The sequence below is a fragment of the Salmo trutta genome, chromosome 38 (assembly GCF_901001165.1).
Source record: "Salmo trutta chromosome 38, fSalTru1.1, whole genome shotgun sequence".
NCBI classification, from domain to species: domain Eukaryota; kingdom Metazoa; phylum Chordata; class Actinopteri; order Salmoniformes; family Salmonidae; genus Salmo; species Salmo trutta.
The window spans coordinates 22,212,888-22,228,088 of record NC_042994.1 but is presented as its reverse complement, the minus strand read 5'-3'; the positions used below and the strand labels follow the sequence as shown (position 1 = coordinate 22,228,088).

At 50.8% G+C, this 15,201-nt stretch overlaps 2 protein-coding genes and 3 long non-coding RNA genes across 6 annotated transcripts in view; 1 reads left to right on the top strand and 4 right to left on the bottom strand.

Annotated features, from left to right (window-relative positions):
• Positions 1–1,137, bottom strand: part of zgc:136908 — a 43,384-nt gene extending 42,247 nt beyond the window's left edge. Inside the window, exon 1 of the mRNA XM_029738875.1 lies at positions 809–1,137. Within this exon, the coding sequence (XP_029594735.1) occupies positions 809–831 (23 nt within the window). The 5' untranslated portion in view covers positions 832–1,137. The remainder of the gene's footprint in view (positions 1–808) is intronic.
• A 1,214-nt stretch (positions 1,138–2,351) lies between these two features.
• On the bottom strand, positions 2,352–4,810 carry LOC115178377 (uncharacterized). 2 transcript variants are annotated; one of them, XR_003872613.1, is made up of 4 exons: positions 4,006–4,810; positions 3,140–3,964; positions 2,820–3,070; positions 2,352–2,489 (listed from the first exon to the last, which is right to left on the bottom strand). It is a non-coding gene; the product is annotated as an uncharacterized LOC115178377 (long non-coding RNA). The 2 variants fall into 2 exon arrangements; XR_003872612.1 differs by having other exon boundaries at positions 3,140–4,810.
• Positions 4,811–5,385: 575 nt separating this feature from the next.
• Positions 5,386–6,248, bottom strand: LOC115178429 (uncharacterized). Its single transcript, XR_003872623.1, has 2 exons — positions 6,063–6,248; positions 5,386–6,022 (listed from the first exon to the last, which is right to left on the bottom strand). It is a non-coding gene; the product is annotated as an uncharacterized LOC115178429 (long non-coding RNA).
• On the top strand, positions 5,842–6,269 carry LOC115178430 (uncharacterized). Its single transcript, XR_003872624.1, has 4 exons — positions 5,842–5,875; positions 5,941–6,035; positions 6,076–6,200; positions 6,246–6,269. It is a non-coding gene; the product is annotated as an uncharacterized LOC115178430 (long non-coding RNA).
• Positions 6,270–10,663: 4,394 nt separating this feature from the next.
• On the bottom strand, positions 10,664–15,195 carry LOC115178746 (sterile alpha motif domain-containing protein 13-like). The gene is made up of 3 exons (XM_029740023.1): positions 15,172–15,195; positions 13,128–13,242; positions 10,664–10,898 (listed from the first exon to the last, which is right to left on the bottom strand). The coding sequence occupies exons 1-3, from the start codon at positions 15,183–15,185 to the stop codon at positions 10,758–10,760; spliced, it is 270 nt and encodes an 89-aa protein (XP_029595883.1). The 5' UTR covers positions 15,186–15,195; the 3' UTR covers positions 10,664–10,757.
• Positions 15,196–15,201: the final 6 nt, after the last annotated feature.

Here is a 15,201-nt window from a genome sequence, read left to right as displayed (position 1 = left end):
CACACACAGAATCACACACACACAGAGAATCACACACACACAGAGAATCACACACACACACAGAGAATCACACACACACACAGAGAATCACACACACAGAATCACACACACACAGAGAATCACACACACACAGAGAATCACACACACAGTCACACATAGCTCCTGTTTCTCCATGTGACGATGATCTGAATTTAGCCCCGTCTACAGCTCTGTTTACAAAGAGTAGAGGACAGACCTCTCCTGGCCTCATCTCAGCCCTTATTGCTTCATGGATATAATAAGACAAAGTGCCGAATGGAAACTTGGGGACAGAGTGAGTACTACAACAGTGTTATAACTAGCTTAACTAAATCACCAGGGTAACAGTGTTATAACTAGCTTAACTAAATCACCAGGGTAACAGAGTGAGTACTACAACGCAAAACATTTTGAAATGAAAAACAAACGTGAGTAGTAGTCCCAGTCCGTTTGATGCATAATGAATGTTACCCTGGTGATTTAGTTAAGCTAGTTATAACACTGTTACCCTGGTGATTTAGTTAAGCTAGTTATAACACTGTTACCCTGGTGATTTAGTTAAGCTAGTTATAACACTGTTACCCTGGTGATTTAGTTAAGCTAGTTATAACACTGTTGTAGTACTCACTCTGTTACCCTGGTGATTTAGTTAAGCTAGTTATAACACTGTTGTAGTACTCACTCTGTTACCCTGGTGATTTAGTTAAGCTAGTTATAACACTGTTGTAGTACTCACTCTGTTACCCTGGTGATTTAGTTAAGCTAGTTATAACACTGTTGTAGTACTCACTCTGTCCCTCCAGAGGCAGGCATGGCTGGGTATGGTGAGTTCCTGTGTAACAGAATCTGCTCCTAGATCCTTTATGGGTCAGCGTACCCTGGTCTCTCCCTGGTTCTGGGGTTGGATGTCTGGGTCTAGTCCTGGGTTTGGATGTTGGGTTTGGGTCGGAGTCCTGGGTCTAGTTAAAGAGTCTTAGGTCTTAGGTGTTGGATGTTGGGTCCTGGGTCTAGTCCTGAGTCTTTAGTTCTGGTCTCTCCTGTATATCTCTGAGGTAGAGCTCAGTAGTTTGGTCTTCTCTCTCTGCAGACGGTGTTCTCAGTGGCTGGGGGTCAGGTCTGTCTAGGGAAAGTCCCTCTCAATGCCTCCCTCCCCCCTTGTTGAGTGTCTCTCCTCCCTCCCTCCTCGTCCCACCTCCCCTCCCACCCCTCACATACTCTGGAAAGTGGCCCAGTGCAGAACAGATATCATGTCATATACCCCCACCCTCCTCTCCTCCCCTTGTTACTCCCTAACACCACATACACACACACACAAACACATATACCATACTCATACCATGTTCTGATATTTGTAATGTTCAGATTCATACCATGTTCTGATATTTGTAATGTACAGTTTCGTACCATGTTCTGATATTTGTAATGGAACGTTTCGTACCATGTTCTGCTATTTGTAATGGACAGTTTCGTACCATGTTCTGATATTTGTAATGGAACGTTTCGTACCATGTTCTGCTATTTGTAATGGACAGTTTCGTACCATGTTCTGATATTGGTAATGGACAGATTTAGACATTCACACACAGCGGTACAGAGTGGCACACAGCGGTACAGAGTGACACACAGCGGTACAGAGTGGCACACAGCGGTACAGAGTGGCACACAGCGGTACAGAGTGGCACACAGCGGTACAGAGTGACACACAGCGGTACAGAGTGGCACACAGCGGTACATAGTGGCACACAGTGGTACAGAGTGACACACAGCGGTACAGAGTCACACAGCGGTACAGAGTGACACACAGCGGTACAGAGTGGCACACAGCGGTACATAGTGGCACACAGTGGTACAGAGTGACACACAGCGGTACAGAGTCACACAGCGGTACAGAGTGACACACAGCGGTACTGAGTCGCACACAGCGGTACAGAGTGACACACAGCGGTACGGAGTCGCACACAGCGGTACAGAGTGACACACAGCGGTACGGAGTCGCACACAGCGGTACAGAGTGACACACAGCGGTACGGAGTCGCACACAGCGGTACGGAGTGACACACAGCGGTACGGAGTGACACACAGCGGTACATAGTGGCACACAGTGGTACAGAGTGACACACAGCGGTACAGAGTGACACACAGCGGTACAGAGTGACACACAGCGGTACAGAGTGACACACAGCGGTACAGAGTGGCACACAGCGGTACATAGTGGCACACAGTGGTACAGAGTGACACACAGCGGTACAGAGTGACACACAGCGGTACGGAGTCGCACACAGCGGTACAGAGTGACACACAGCTGTACAGAGTGACACACAGCTGTAGCTAACTGGAATGTTTTGCTTTAGACTTTTATTCCAAAAGCATCTCATTGTTTACAATAGAAAACATAAAACGAGCAACCAGGGGATTTGACTTTACAGTCAGAACAGTACCTCAGAACAGTACTCCCAGAATGCTGTGGAGTCCTGCTAGGACAGTCAGAACAGAGACCTGCTAGGACAGTCAGAACAGTACTCCCAGAATGCTGTGGAGTCCTGCTAGGACAGTCAGAACAGTACTCCCAGAATGCTGTGGAGTCCTGCTAGGACAGTCAGAACAGTACTCCCAGAATGCTGTGGAGGACAGACAGAACAGTACTCCCAGAATGCTGTGGAGTCCTGCTAGGACAGTCAGAACAGTACTCCCAGAATGCTGTGGAGTCCTGCAAGGACAGTCAGAACAGAGACCTGCTAGGACAGACAGAACAGTACTCCCAGAATGCTGTGGAGTCCTGCAAGGACAGTCAGAACAGAGACCTGCTAGGACAGTCAGAACAGTACTCCCAGAATGCTGTGGAGACCTGCAAGGACAGTCAGAACAGTACTCCCAGAATGCTGTGGAGTCCTGCAAGGACAGTCAGAACAGAGACCTGCTAGGACAGACAGAACAGTACTCCCAGAATGCTGTGGAGTCCTGCAAGGACAGTCAGAACAGAGACCTGCTAGGACAGACAGAACAGTACTCCCAGAATGCTGTGGAGTCCTGCAAGGACAGTCAGAACAGAGACCTGCTAGGACAGACAGAAATGTACTCCCAGAATGCTGTGGAGACCTGCAAGGACAGTCAGAACAGAGACCTGCTAGGACAGTCAGAACAGAGACCTGCTAGGACAGTCAGAACAGAGTCCTGCTAGGACAGTCAGAACAGAGACCTGCTAGGACAGTCAGAACAGAGTCCTGCTAGGACAGTCAGAACAGAGACCTGCTAGGACAGTCAGAACAGAGTCCTGCTAGGACAGTCAGAACAGAGACCTGCTAGGACAGTCAGAACAGAGTCCTGCTAGGACAGTCAGAACAGAGTCCTGCTAGGACAGTCAGAACAGAGTCCTGCTAGGACAGTCAGAACAGAGACCTGCTAGCACAGTCAGAACAGAGACCTGCTAGGACAGTCAGAACAGAGTCCTGCTAGGACAGTCAGAACAGAGTCCTGCTAGGACAGTCAGAACAGAGACCTGCTAGGACAGTCAGAACAGAGTCCTGCTAGGACAGTCAGAACAGAGACCTGCTAGGACAGTCAGAACAGAGTCCTGCTAGGACAGTCAGAACAGAGTCCTGCTAGGACAGTCAGAACAGAGTCCTGCTAGGACAGTCAGAACAGAGTCCTGCTAGGACAGTCAGAACAGAGTCCTGCTAGGACAGTCAGAACAGAGACCTGCTAGGACAGTCAGAACAGAGTCCTGCTAGGACAGTCAGAACAGAGACCTGCTAGGACAGTCAGAACAGAGACCTGCTAGGACAGTCAGAACAGAGTCCTGCTAGGACAGTCAGAACAGAGACCTGCTAGGACAGTCAGAACAGAGACCTGCTAGGACAGTCAGAACAGAGACCTGCTAGGACAGTCAGAACAGAGTCCTGCTAGGACAGTCAGAACAGAGACCTGCTAGGACAGTCAGAACAGAGACCTGCTAGGACAGTCTGACAGAGTGACAGACAGAACAGAGACCTGCTAGGACAGTCAGAACAGAGACCTGCTAGGACAGTCTGACAGAGTGACAGTCAGAACAGAGACCTACTAGGACAGTTTGACAGAGTGACAGTCAGAACAGAGACCTACTAGGACAGTTTGACAGAGTGACAGACAGTACAGAGACCTGCTAGAACAGTCTGACAGAGTGACAGTCAGAACAGAGTCCTGCTAGGACAGTCTGACAGAGTGACAGTCAGAACAGAGACCTGCTAGGACAGTCTGACACAGTGACAGACAGAACAGAGTCCTGCTAGGACAGTCTGACAGAGTGACAGTCAGAACAGAGTCCTGCTAGGACAGTCTGACACAGTGACAGTCAGAACAGAGACCTGCTAGGACAGTCTAACACAGTAACAGCTGGCGACAATTTACAACAAATAACTCAATGAGAACAAGTGACACAGGGTGAGATGAAAGCCCACAACTGGCAAAATCATCCAATGAGAGCCCAGAACTGCAAAACGTATCCAATCACAACACAGCTGTGAAACACGGAGACGTGAACTCAGTCCTGTAGTAAATGCTGGTGGTGAGTGATTGATTCGTTTTCACAGATGTAATACCCTGTGTTGAAATACATTACATTCACTTCAATGGGTTTGAAATTCATTTCAATGTGTGTTTACATTTCATTTATTTACATATACACTGAGTGTACAAAAACACCTGTTAAAAACACCATTACACTTTATATAACCAGGCAAGTCAGTTAAGAACAAATTCTTATTTTACAATGACGGCCCAGGAACAGTGGGTTAACTGCCTTGTTCAGGGGCAGAACGACAGATTTGTACCTTGTCAGCTCAGGGATTCGATCTTGCAACCTTTTGGTTGCTAGTCCAACGCTCTAACCACTAGGCTACCTGCCACCCCTAGACTGACCAGGTGAAAGCTATTATCCCTTATTGATGTCACTTGTTAAATCCATTTCAATCAGTGAAGGACAGGTTAAAGAAGGATTTTTAAGACTTGAGACAATTGAGACATGGGTTGTGTATGTGGGACATTCAGAGGGTGAGTGGGCAAGAAAAATGTGTCTTTGAACAGGGTATGGTAGTAGGTGCTGGGCGCACCGTTGTGTCAAGAACTGCAACGTTGCTGGGTTTTTCACGCTCAACAGTTTCCCGTGTGTATCAAGAATGGTTAACCAACCAAAGGACATCCAGCCGACTTGACACAACTGCATCCCCGTGGAACGCTTTCAACACCTTGTAGAGTCCATACCCCGACAAATTGAGGCTGTTCTGAGGGCAAAAGGGGTGCAAGTCAATATTGGGAAGGTGTTCTTAATGTTTTGTACACTCATTGTATGTCAGTCAGTTTATGACGTTGACTCCTATTTTCTCCCCAGTTCTCTGGTGTTTTAGTCATCACATTTCTCCTGTTATTTACCCAGACCTGTCATGAATAGGTTAGACCAGACCTGTCATGAATAGGTTAGACCAGACCTGTCATGAATAGGTTAGACCAGACCTGTCATGAATAGGTTAGACCAGACCTGTCATGAATAGGTTAGACCAGACCTGTCATGAATAGGTTAGACCAGACCTGTCATGAATAGGTTAGACCAGACCTGTCATGAATAGGTTAGACCTGTCATGAATAGGTTAGACCAGGCCTGTCATGAATAGGTTAGACCAGGCCTGTCATGAATAGGTTAGACCAGAGCTGTCATGAATAGGTTAGACCTGTCATGAATAGGTTAGACCAGGCCTGTCATGAATAGGTTAGACCAGAGCTGTCATGAATAGGTTAGACCAGACCTGTCAGGAATAGGTTAGACCAGACCTGTCATGAATAGGTTAGACCTGTCATGAATAGGTTAGACCAGACCTGTCATGAATAGGTTAGACCTGTCATGAATAGGTTAGACCAGACCTGTCATGAATAGGTTAGACCTGTCATGAATAGGTTAGACCAGACCTGTCATGAATAGGTTAGACCAGACCTGTCATGAATAGGTTAGACCTGTCATGAATAGGTTAGACCAGACCTGTCATGAATAGGTTAGACCTGTCATGAATAGGTTAGACCTGTCATGAATAGGTTAGACCAGACCTGTCATGAATAGGTTAGACCAGACCTGTCATGAATAGGTTAGACCAGACCTGTCATGAATAGGTTAGACCAGACCTGTCATGAATAGGTTAGACCAGACCTGTCATGAATAGGTTAGACCTGTCATGAATAGGTTAGACCAGGCCTGTCATGAATAGGTTAGACCAGACCTGTCAGGAATAGGTTAGACCAGGCCTGTCAGGAATAGGTTAGACCAGGCCTGTCATGAATAGGTTAGACCAGGCCTGTCATGAATAGGTTAGACCAGAGCTGTCATGAATAGGTTAGACCAGGTGAAGTGATGGTAGAGGCTGGGCAGGGCTGGGTATATCCTGTCATGAATAGGTTAGACCAGGTGTAGTGAGGGTAGCGGCTGGGCAGGGCTGGGTATATCCTGTCATGAATAGGTTAGACCAGGTGTAGTGAGGGTAGAGGCTGAGCAGGGCTGGGTATATCCTGTCATGAATAGGTTAGACCAGGTGAAGTGAGGGTAGAGGCTGGGCAGGGCTGGGTATATCCTGTCATGAATAGGTTAGACCAGGTGAAGTGAGGGTAGAGGCTGGGCAGGGCTGGGTATATCCTGTCATGAATAGGTTAGACCAGGTGTAGTGAGGGTAGAGGCTGGGCAGGGCTGGGTATATCCTGTCATGAATAGGTTAGACCAGGTGAAGTGAGGGTAGAGGCTGGGCAGGGCTGGGTATATCCTGTCATGAATAGGTTAGACCAGGTGAAGTGAGGGTAGAGGCTGGGCAGGGCTGGGTATATCCTGTCATGAATAGGTTAGACCAGGTGAAGTGAGGGTAGAGGCTGGGCAGGGCTGGGTATATCCTGTCATGAATAGGTTAGACCAGGTGAAGTGATGGTAGAGGCTGGGCAGGGCTGGGTATATCCTGTCATGAATAGGTTAGACCAGGTGTAGTGAGGGTAGCGGCTGGGCAGGGCTGGGTATATCCTGTCATGAATAGGTTAGACCAGGTGTAGTGAGGGTAGCGGCTGGGCAGGGCTGGGTATATCCTGTCATGAATAGGTTAGACCAGGTGAAGTGAGGGTAGAGGCTGGGCAGGGCTGGGTATATCCTGTCATGAATAGGTTAGACCAGGTGAAGTGAGGGTAGAGGCTGGGCAGGGCTGGGTATATCCTGTCATGAATAGGTTAGACCAGGTGTAGTGAGGGTAGAGGCTGGGCAGGGCTGGGTATATCCTGTCATGAATAGGTTAGACCAGGTGTAGTGAGGGTAGAGGCTGAGCAGGGCTGGGTATATCCTGTTATGAATAGGTTAGACCAGGTGAAGTGAGGGTAGAGGCTGGGCAGGGCTGGGTATATCCTGTCATGAATAGGTTAGACCAGGTGTAGTGAGGGTAGAGGCTGAGCAGGGCTGGGTATATCCTGTCATGAATAGGTTAGACCAGGTGAAGCGAGGGTAGAGGCTGGGCAGGGCTGGGTATATCCTGTCATGAATAGGTTAGACCAGGTGAAGCGATGGTAGAGGCTGGGCAGGGCTGGGTATATCCTGTTATGAATAGGTTAGACCAGGTGAAGCGATGGTAGAGGCTGGGCAGGGCTGGGTATATGTTTGGGATTGGGAAGGCTCAGGGGACAATGGGTTTTGGGTATTTGAAGCGGCTTCACTTTGTATAAAATGTATCCTTTACATTTCCCCCAAAAAACACTGACACAAAAAACTGTCCTGTTCTGGTCCCGTGTCTCTCTCTCCCTCTATCATCTTAGAGGTCCACTGTTTGTTCTAAACAACCCATAGACAGTGTTACAAAAATACATAGTACCTGCTAACAACAACAGTTTAGTCCGGAGGTTACAAAGTGATCCACTGTCAACATCGTCCCCAGCCTGTAACTCCAACAGAGAGGTTGCATAATGGTTTGAATGAATGTTGTTTTCTGTCGGACCGAAGGTTGTTCTGAATGAAGCATGTTGAACACTGTCTTCCTGTCTGTGAGGTTACCCAGGTGCTGCTCACTGTCTTCCTGTCTGTGAGGTTACCCAGGTGCTGCTCACTGTCTTCCTGTCTGTGAGGTTACACAGGTGCTGCTCACTGTCTTCCTGTCTGTGAGGTTACACAGGTGCTGCTCACTGTCTTCCTGTCTGTGAGGTTACACAGGTGCTGCTCACTGTCTTCCTGTCTGTGAGGTTACCCAGGTGCTGCTCACTGTCTTCCTGTCTGTGAGGTTACACAGGTGCTGCTCACTGTCTTCCTGTCTGTGAGGTTACGCAGGTGCTGCTCATTGTCTTCCTGTCTGTGAGGTTACGCAGGTGCTGCTCACTGTCGACACTCCTGAACACTGCCCTGCATCCTAGTAGGTGACTCAGTCTGCGTCCCAAATGCACCCTATTCCTAGTGCACTACGTTTGACCAGGGCCGTGCACTGAGTCCGATAGGCCCTGGTCAAAATCAGTGCACAAAGCCCTCGGGGCCCTGGTCAAAAGCAATGCACAAAGCCCTCGGGGCCCTGGTCAAAAGCAATGCACAAAGCCCTCGGGGCCCTGGTCAAAAGCAGTGCACAAAGCCCTCGGGGCCCTGGTCAAAAGCAGTGCACTATAAAAGAAACAGGGTGCCAGTTGGGACACAGCCTCAGAGGAGGATGAAGTTTTCCTTAAACAATCAAAAGGAACAATTAAAAGACCAGTTATGTAGTTGTCTTTAGACACTCATCTATGATCAGTTTTGCGTGTAAAAAAAAAACCCTATTGGATATGGGGAGGATAAGCTGATCCTGGATCTGTGATCTGAGTGAGGAGGATTCCTTCAGCCAGGTGGACACAATGGCCACCATATACTGTCCCCATTCCATGCCTTTTAAATCCACCGGGGGGGGGGGGTACATGTGATCACTTCAAGAGAAGTGGAATGTGGGGACAGGTGATTGGTTGATTGTTCAGGAGTCTAAAGCAGCGGCTAATGTCCTTCAAAAAGGTTCAAAAGGTCAAAGCAGAACTTCAAATAAAACACATGCCAGACCAAAGCCTGTTAAACACATTCAATAGCAACATCTTCTCTTCTTCTCTTTCCCCATTTCCTTATTTCTTCTTCGTCTCTGTTTGGTGGTCTGTCCGTCAAAACATCATCAGGTATAAAATCCAAGGATTCTCTATTCCATTGTCTTCTCTCTCCCCCTCTCTCTCTCTCTCTCTGTGTGTGTGTTCTCTCCCAAAGAGTTGAGTCCAGGAGAGGGGGATGTGAGAGGAGAGCTGGATGAAGGAGGAGAGGAGAGATGAGTCCAGGAGAGGGGGATGTGAGAGGAGAGCTGGATGAAGGAGGAGAGGAGAGTTGGGGCCTGGAGAGGGGGATGTGAGAGGAGAGCTGGATGAAGGAGGAGATGAGTCCAGGAGAGGGGGATGTGAGAGGAGAGCTGGATGAAGGAGGAGATGAGTCCAGGAGAGGGGGATGTGAGAGGAGAGCTGGATGAAGGAGGAGAGGAGAGATGAGTCCAGGAGAGGGGGATGTGAGAGGAGAGCTGGATGAAGGAGGAGATGAGTCCAGGAGAGGGAGATGTGAGAGGAGAGCTGGATGAAGGAGGAGAGGAGAGTTGAGTCCAGGAGAGGGGGATGTGAGAGGAGAGCTGGATGAAGGAGGAGATGAGTCCAGGAGAGGGGGATGTGAGAGGAGAGCTGGATGAAGGAGGAGATGAGTCCAGGAGAGGGGGATGTGAGAGGAGAGCTGGATGAAGGAGGAGATGAGTCCAGGAGAGGGGGATGCTGAGAGGAGAGCTGGATGAAGGAGGAGAGGAGAGATAGTCCAGGAGAGGGGGATGTGAGAGGAGAGCTGGATGACGGAGGAGAGGGGAGATGAGTCCAGGAGAGGGGGATGTGAGAGGAGAGCTGGATGGAAGGAGGAGATGAGTCCAGGAGGGGGATTGTGAGAGGAGAGCTGGATGAAGGAGGAGAGGAGAGATGAGTCCAGGAGAGGGGGATGTGAGAGGAGAGCTGGATGAAGGAGGAGATGAGTCCAGGAGAGGGGGATGTGAGAGGAGAGCTGGATGAAGGAGGAGAGGAGAGATGAGTCCAGGAGAGGGGGATGTGAGAGGAGAGCTGGAAGGAGGAGAGGAGAGATGAGTCCAGGAGAGGGGGATGTGAGAGGAGAGCTGGATGAAGGAGGAGAGGAGAGATGAGTCCAGGAGAGGGGGATGTGAGAGGAGAGCTGGATGAAGGAGGAGAGGAGAGATGAGTCCAGGAGAGGGGGATGTGAGAGGAGAGCTGGATGAAGGAGGAGAGGTGAGTCCAGGAGAGGGGGATGTGAGAGGAGAGCTGGATGAAGGAGGAGATGAGTCCAGGAGAGGGAGATGTGAGAGGAGAGCTGGATGAAGGAGGAGAGGAGAGATGAGTCCAGGAGAGGGGGATGTGAGAGGAGAGCTGGATGAAGGAGGAGATGAGTCCAGGAGAGGGGCATGTGAGAGGAGAGCTGGATGAAGGAGGAGATGAGTCCAGGAGAGGGGGATGTGAGAGGAGAGCTGGATGAAGGAGGAGAGGAGAGATGAGTCCAGGAGAGGGGGATGTGAGAGGAGAGCTGGATGAAGGAGGAGAGGAGAGTTGGGGCCTGGAGAGGGTTGGTCAGTTTAGAGTTCAGGGGTCAGGGTTTGGGGATTGGAATGTTCCTTAGTTAAAGCTGAGAGAGGAGGAGTGTGTGTGTGTCTCTCTCTCTCCAGGTAAAGTCATCAGTCGTCCTCTTCAAAGTGTGTTCTCTGCAGAACCTTCACATGGCGCTCATAGATCTTCAGGGCGGGGCCTAGCCTGATTGACAGGCCTGTCAGGACATCATTACGCTGCATCAGGAGGAGGGACTTCCCATCTATCTCCTGATTGGGTGGAGAGAGAGAGACAGAGACAGAATATATTTAGTTACAAAGTTATAATATAGTAGGTACATGGAGTAGTTACATAGTAAGTAGTTCTAGACAAGACACATAGTAGTTACCCAATAGAGTAACTACACAGTAACTACAGCTATGTCGCACTGCTAAAGGGTTGTCAGGTGTGGTAGCTAGATCTCTGATGCTCCCTGGTGATCTGAAGGCTAAGGCCTGTTCTGGACACCCTGCTGTCTGTCTCATCTCACCTGAGTCCTGAAGGCTAAGGCCTGTTCTGGACACCCTGCTGTCTGTCTCATCTCACCCGAGTCCTGAAGGCCTGTTCTGGACACCCTGCTGTCTGTCTCATCTCACCCGAGTCCTGAAGGCCTGTTCTGGAAACCCTGCTGTCTGTCTCATCTCGCCCGAGTCCTGAAGGCCTGTTCTGGACACCCTGCTGTCTGTCTCATCTCGCCCGAGTCCTGAAGGCCTGTTCTGGACACCCTGCTGTCTGTCTCATCTCGCCCGAGTCCTGAAGGCCTGTTCTGGACACCCTGCTGTCTGTCTCATCTCGCCCGAGTCCTGAAGGCCTGTTCTGGACACCCTGCTGTCTGTCTCATCTCACCTGAGTCCTGAAGGCTAAGGCCTGTTCTGGAAACCCTGCTGTCTGTCTCATCTCGCCCGAGTCCTGAAGGCTAAGGCCTGTTCTGGACACCCTGCTGTCTGTCTCATCTCGCCCGAGTCCTGAAGGCCTGTTCTGGAAACCCTGCTGTCTGTCTCATCTCACCTGAGTCCTGAAGGCTAAGGCCTGTTCTGGAAACCCTGCTGTCTGTCTCATCTCGCCCGAGTCCTGAAGGCCTGTTCTGGAAACCCTGCTGTCTGTCTCATCTCACCTGAGTCCTGAAGGCTAAAGCCTGTTCTGGACACCCTGCTGTCTGTCTCATCTCGCCCGAGTCCTGAAGGCCTGTTCTGGAAACCCTGCTGTCTGTCTCATCTCACCTGAGTCCTGAAGGCTAAGGCCTGTTCTGGAAACCCTGCTGTCTGTCTCATCTCACCTGAGTCCTGAAGGCCTGTTCTGGACACCCTGCTGTCTGTCTCATCTCATCTCACGTGAGTCCTGAAGGCCTGTTCTGGACACCCTGCTGTCTGTCTCATCTCACCTGAGTCCTGAAGGCCTGTTCTGGGCACCTTGCTGTCTGTCTCATCTCACCTGAGTCCTGAAGGCCTGTTCTGGACACCCTGCTGTCTGTCTCATCTCACCTGAGTCCTGAAGGCCTGTTCTGGGCACCTTGCTGTCTGTCTCATCTCACCTGAGTCCTGAAGGCCTGTTCTGGACACCCTGTTGTCTGTCTCATCTCACCTGAGTCCTGAAGGCCTGTTCTGGACACCCTGCTGTCTGTCTCATCTCACCCGAGTCCTGAAGGCCTGTTCTGGAAACCCTGCTGTCTGTCTCATCTCACCTGAGTCCTGAAGGCCTGTTCTGGACACCCTGCTGTCTGTCTCATCTCACCCGAGTCCTGAAGGCCTGTTCTGGACACCCTGCTGTCTGTCTCATCTCACCTGAGTCCTGAAGGCCTGTTCTGGACACCCTGCTGTCTGTCTCATCTCATCTCACGTGAGTCCTGAAGGCCTGTTCTGGACACCCTGCTGTCTGTCTCATATCATCTGAGTCCTGAAGGCCTGTTCTGGACACTCTGCTGTCTGTCTCATCTCACCTGAGTCCTGAAGGCCTGTTCTGGACACCCTGCTGTCTGTCTCATCTCACCCGAGTCCGGAAGGCCTGTTCTGGACACCCTGCTGTCTGTCTCATCTCATCTCACCTGAGTCCTGAAGGCCTGTTCTGGACACCCTGCTGTCTGTCTCATCTCATCTCACGTGAGTCCTGAAGGCCTGTTCTGGACACCCTGCTGTCTGTCTCATCTCATCTCACGTGAGTCCTGAAGGCCTGTTCTGGACACCCTGCTGTCTGTCTCATCTCATCTCACCTGTCCTGAAGGCCTGTCCTGGACACCCTGCTGTCTGTCTCATCTCATCTCACCTGAGTCCTGAAGGCCTGTTCTGGACACCCTGCTGTCTGTCTCATCTCACCTGAGTCCTGAAGGCCTGTTCTGGACACCCTGCTGTCTGTCTCATCTCACCTGAGTCCTGAAGGCCTGTTCTGGACACCCTGCTGTCTGTCTCATCTCACCTGAGTCCTGAAGGCCTGTTCTGGACACCCTGCTGTCTGTCTCATCTCACCTGAGTCCTGAAGGCTAAGGCCTGTTCTGGAAACCCTGCTGATGTGAAGTAACTGACCACGTCAGACACTGTCCAGTTCACTGGGTTTAGACTGCCCAGCTCAGACTTCACAAACCTATAAAAGAGGGGGATGGTAGAGAGGGGGAGGAGGAGGAGAGAGATAGGGGGGGAGGAGGAGGAGAGAGATAGGGGAGAGGAGGAGAGAGATAGGGGGTAAAGAGAGAGATAGGGGAGGAGGAGGAGAGAGATGGGGGGAGGAGGAGGAGAGAGATAGGGGGGAGGAGGAGAGAGAGAGATAGGGGAGGAGGAGGAGAGAGATAGGGGGGAGGAGGAGGAGAGAGATAGGGGGGAGGAGGAGGAGAGAGATAGGGGGGTAAAGAGAGAGATAGGGGGGTAGGAGGAGAGAGATAGGGGGGAGGAGGAGAGAGATAGGGGGGTAGGAGGAGAGAGATAGGCGAGGAGGAGGAGAGAGATAGGGGGGAGGAGGAGGAGAGAGATAGGGGGGTAAAGAGAGAGATAGGGGGGTAGAAGGAGAGAGATAGGGGTAAAGAGAGAGGAGAGCATTTAAGTGTTTGCAACTTGTAACTGTCATTTATTTAAAAGGACTAGACTTTCATGTTTCACACTGCATCTCCTTCATCCCTCCCTCCCTCCTTCATCCCATACGCTCATCTGCTCCTCCCTACCTCCCTCTCTCCTTCATCCCGTACACTCATCTGCTCCTCCCTCCCTCCTTTATCCCATACACTCATCTTCTCCTCCCTTCCTCCCTCTCTCCTTCATCCCATACACTCATCTGCTCCTCCCTCCCTCTCTCCTTCATCCCATACACTCATCTGCTCCTCCCTCCCTCCCTCTCTCCTTCATCCCATACACTCATCTTCTCCTCCCTCCCTCCCTCTCTCCTTCATCCCATACACTCATCTGCTCCTCCCTCCCTCCTTCATCCCATACACTCATCTGCTCCTCCCTTCCTCCCTCTCTCCTTCATCCCATACACTCATCTGCTCCTCCCTCCCTCCCTCTCTCCTTCATCCCATACACTCATCTTCTCCTCCCTCCCTCCCTCTCTCCTTCATCCCATACACTCATCTGCTCCTCCCTCCCTCCCTCTCTCCTTCATCCCATACACTCATCTGCTCCTCCCTCCCTCTCTCCTTCATCCCATACACTCATCTGCTCCTCCTCCCTCTCTCCTTCATCCCATACACTCATCTGCTCCTCCCTCCCTCTCTCCTTCATCCCATACACTCATCTGCTCCTCCCTCTCTCCTTCATTCCATACACTCATCTGCTCCTCCCTCCTCCCTCTTTCCTCCAGCTCACTCAGACTTCCTCATTTGCTCCTCTCTCATTCATGTGAAATATATTGACTCTCCTTGCTTCATTCATCCCCTCTGTCTCTCTCTCCTCCTACCTCCTTCCCACCCTCTGTCTCTCTCTCCTCCTACCTCCTTCCCACCCTCTGTCTCTCTCTCCTCCTACCTCCTTCCCACCCTCCGTTCATCCCTCTCTCTCTCTCTGAGGTGATACACTCCTCCGTTCATCCCTCTCTCTCTCTCTGAGGTGATACACTCCTCCGTTCATCCCTCTCTCTCTCTGAGGTGATACACTCCTCCGTTCATCCCTCTCTCTCTCTGAGGTGATACACTCCTCCGTTCATCCCTCTCTCTCTCTGAGGTGATACACTCCTCCGTTCATCCCTCTCTCTCTGAGGTGATACACTCCTCCGTTCAATCCACTCTCTCTCTCTCTGAGGTGATACACTCCTCCGTTCAGCTCCCTTCCTCTCATCTCTGAGGTGATACACTCCTCCGTTCATTCCCTCTCTCTCTCTGAGGTGATACACGCCGCCGTTCATCCTCTATCATCTTCTCTCTGAGGTGATACACTCCTCCGTTAATCCCTCTCTCTCTCTGAGGTGATACACTCCTCCGTTCATCCCTCTCTCTCTGAGGTGATACACTCCTCCGTTCATCCCTCTCTCTCTCTGAGGTGATACACTCCTCCGTTCATCCCTCTCTCTCTCTGAGGTGATACTCACAGTCCTCCGTTCATCCCTCTGTCCTCTGCC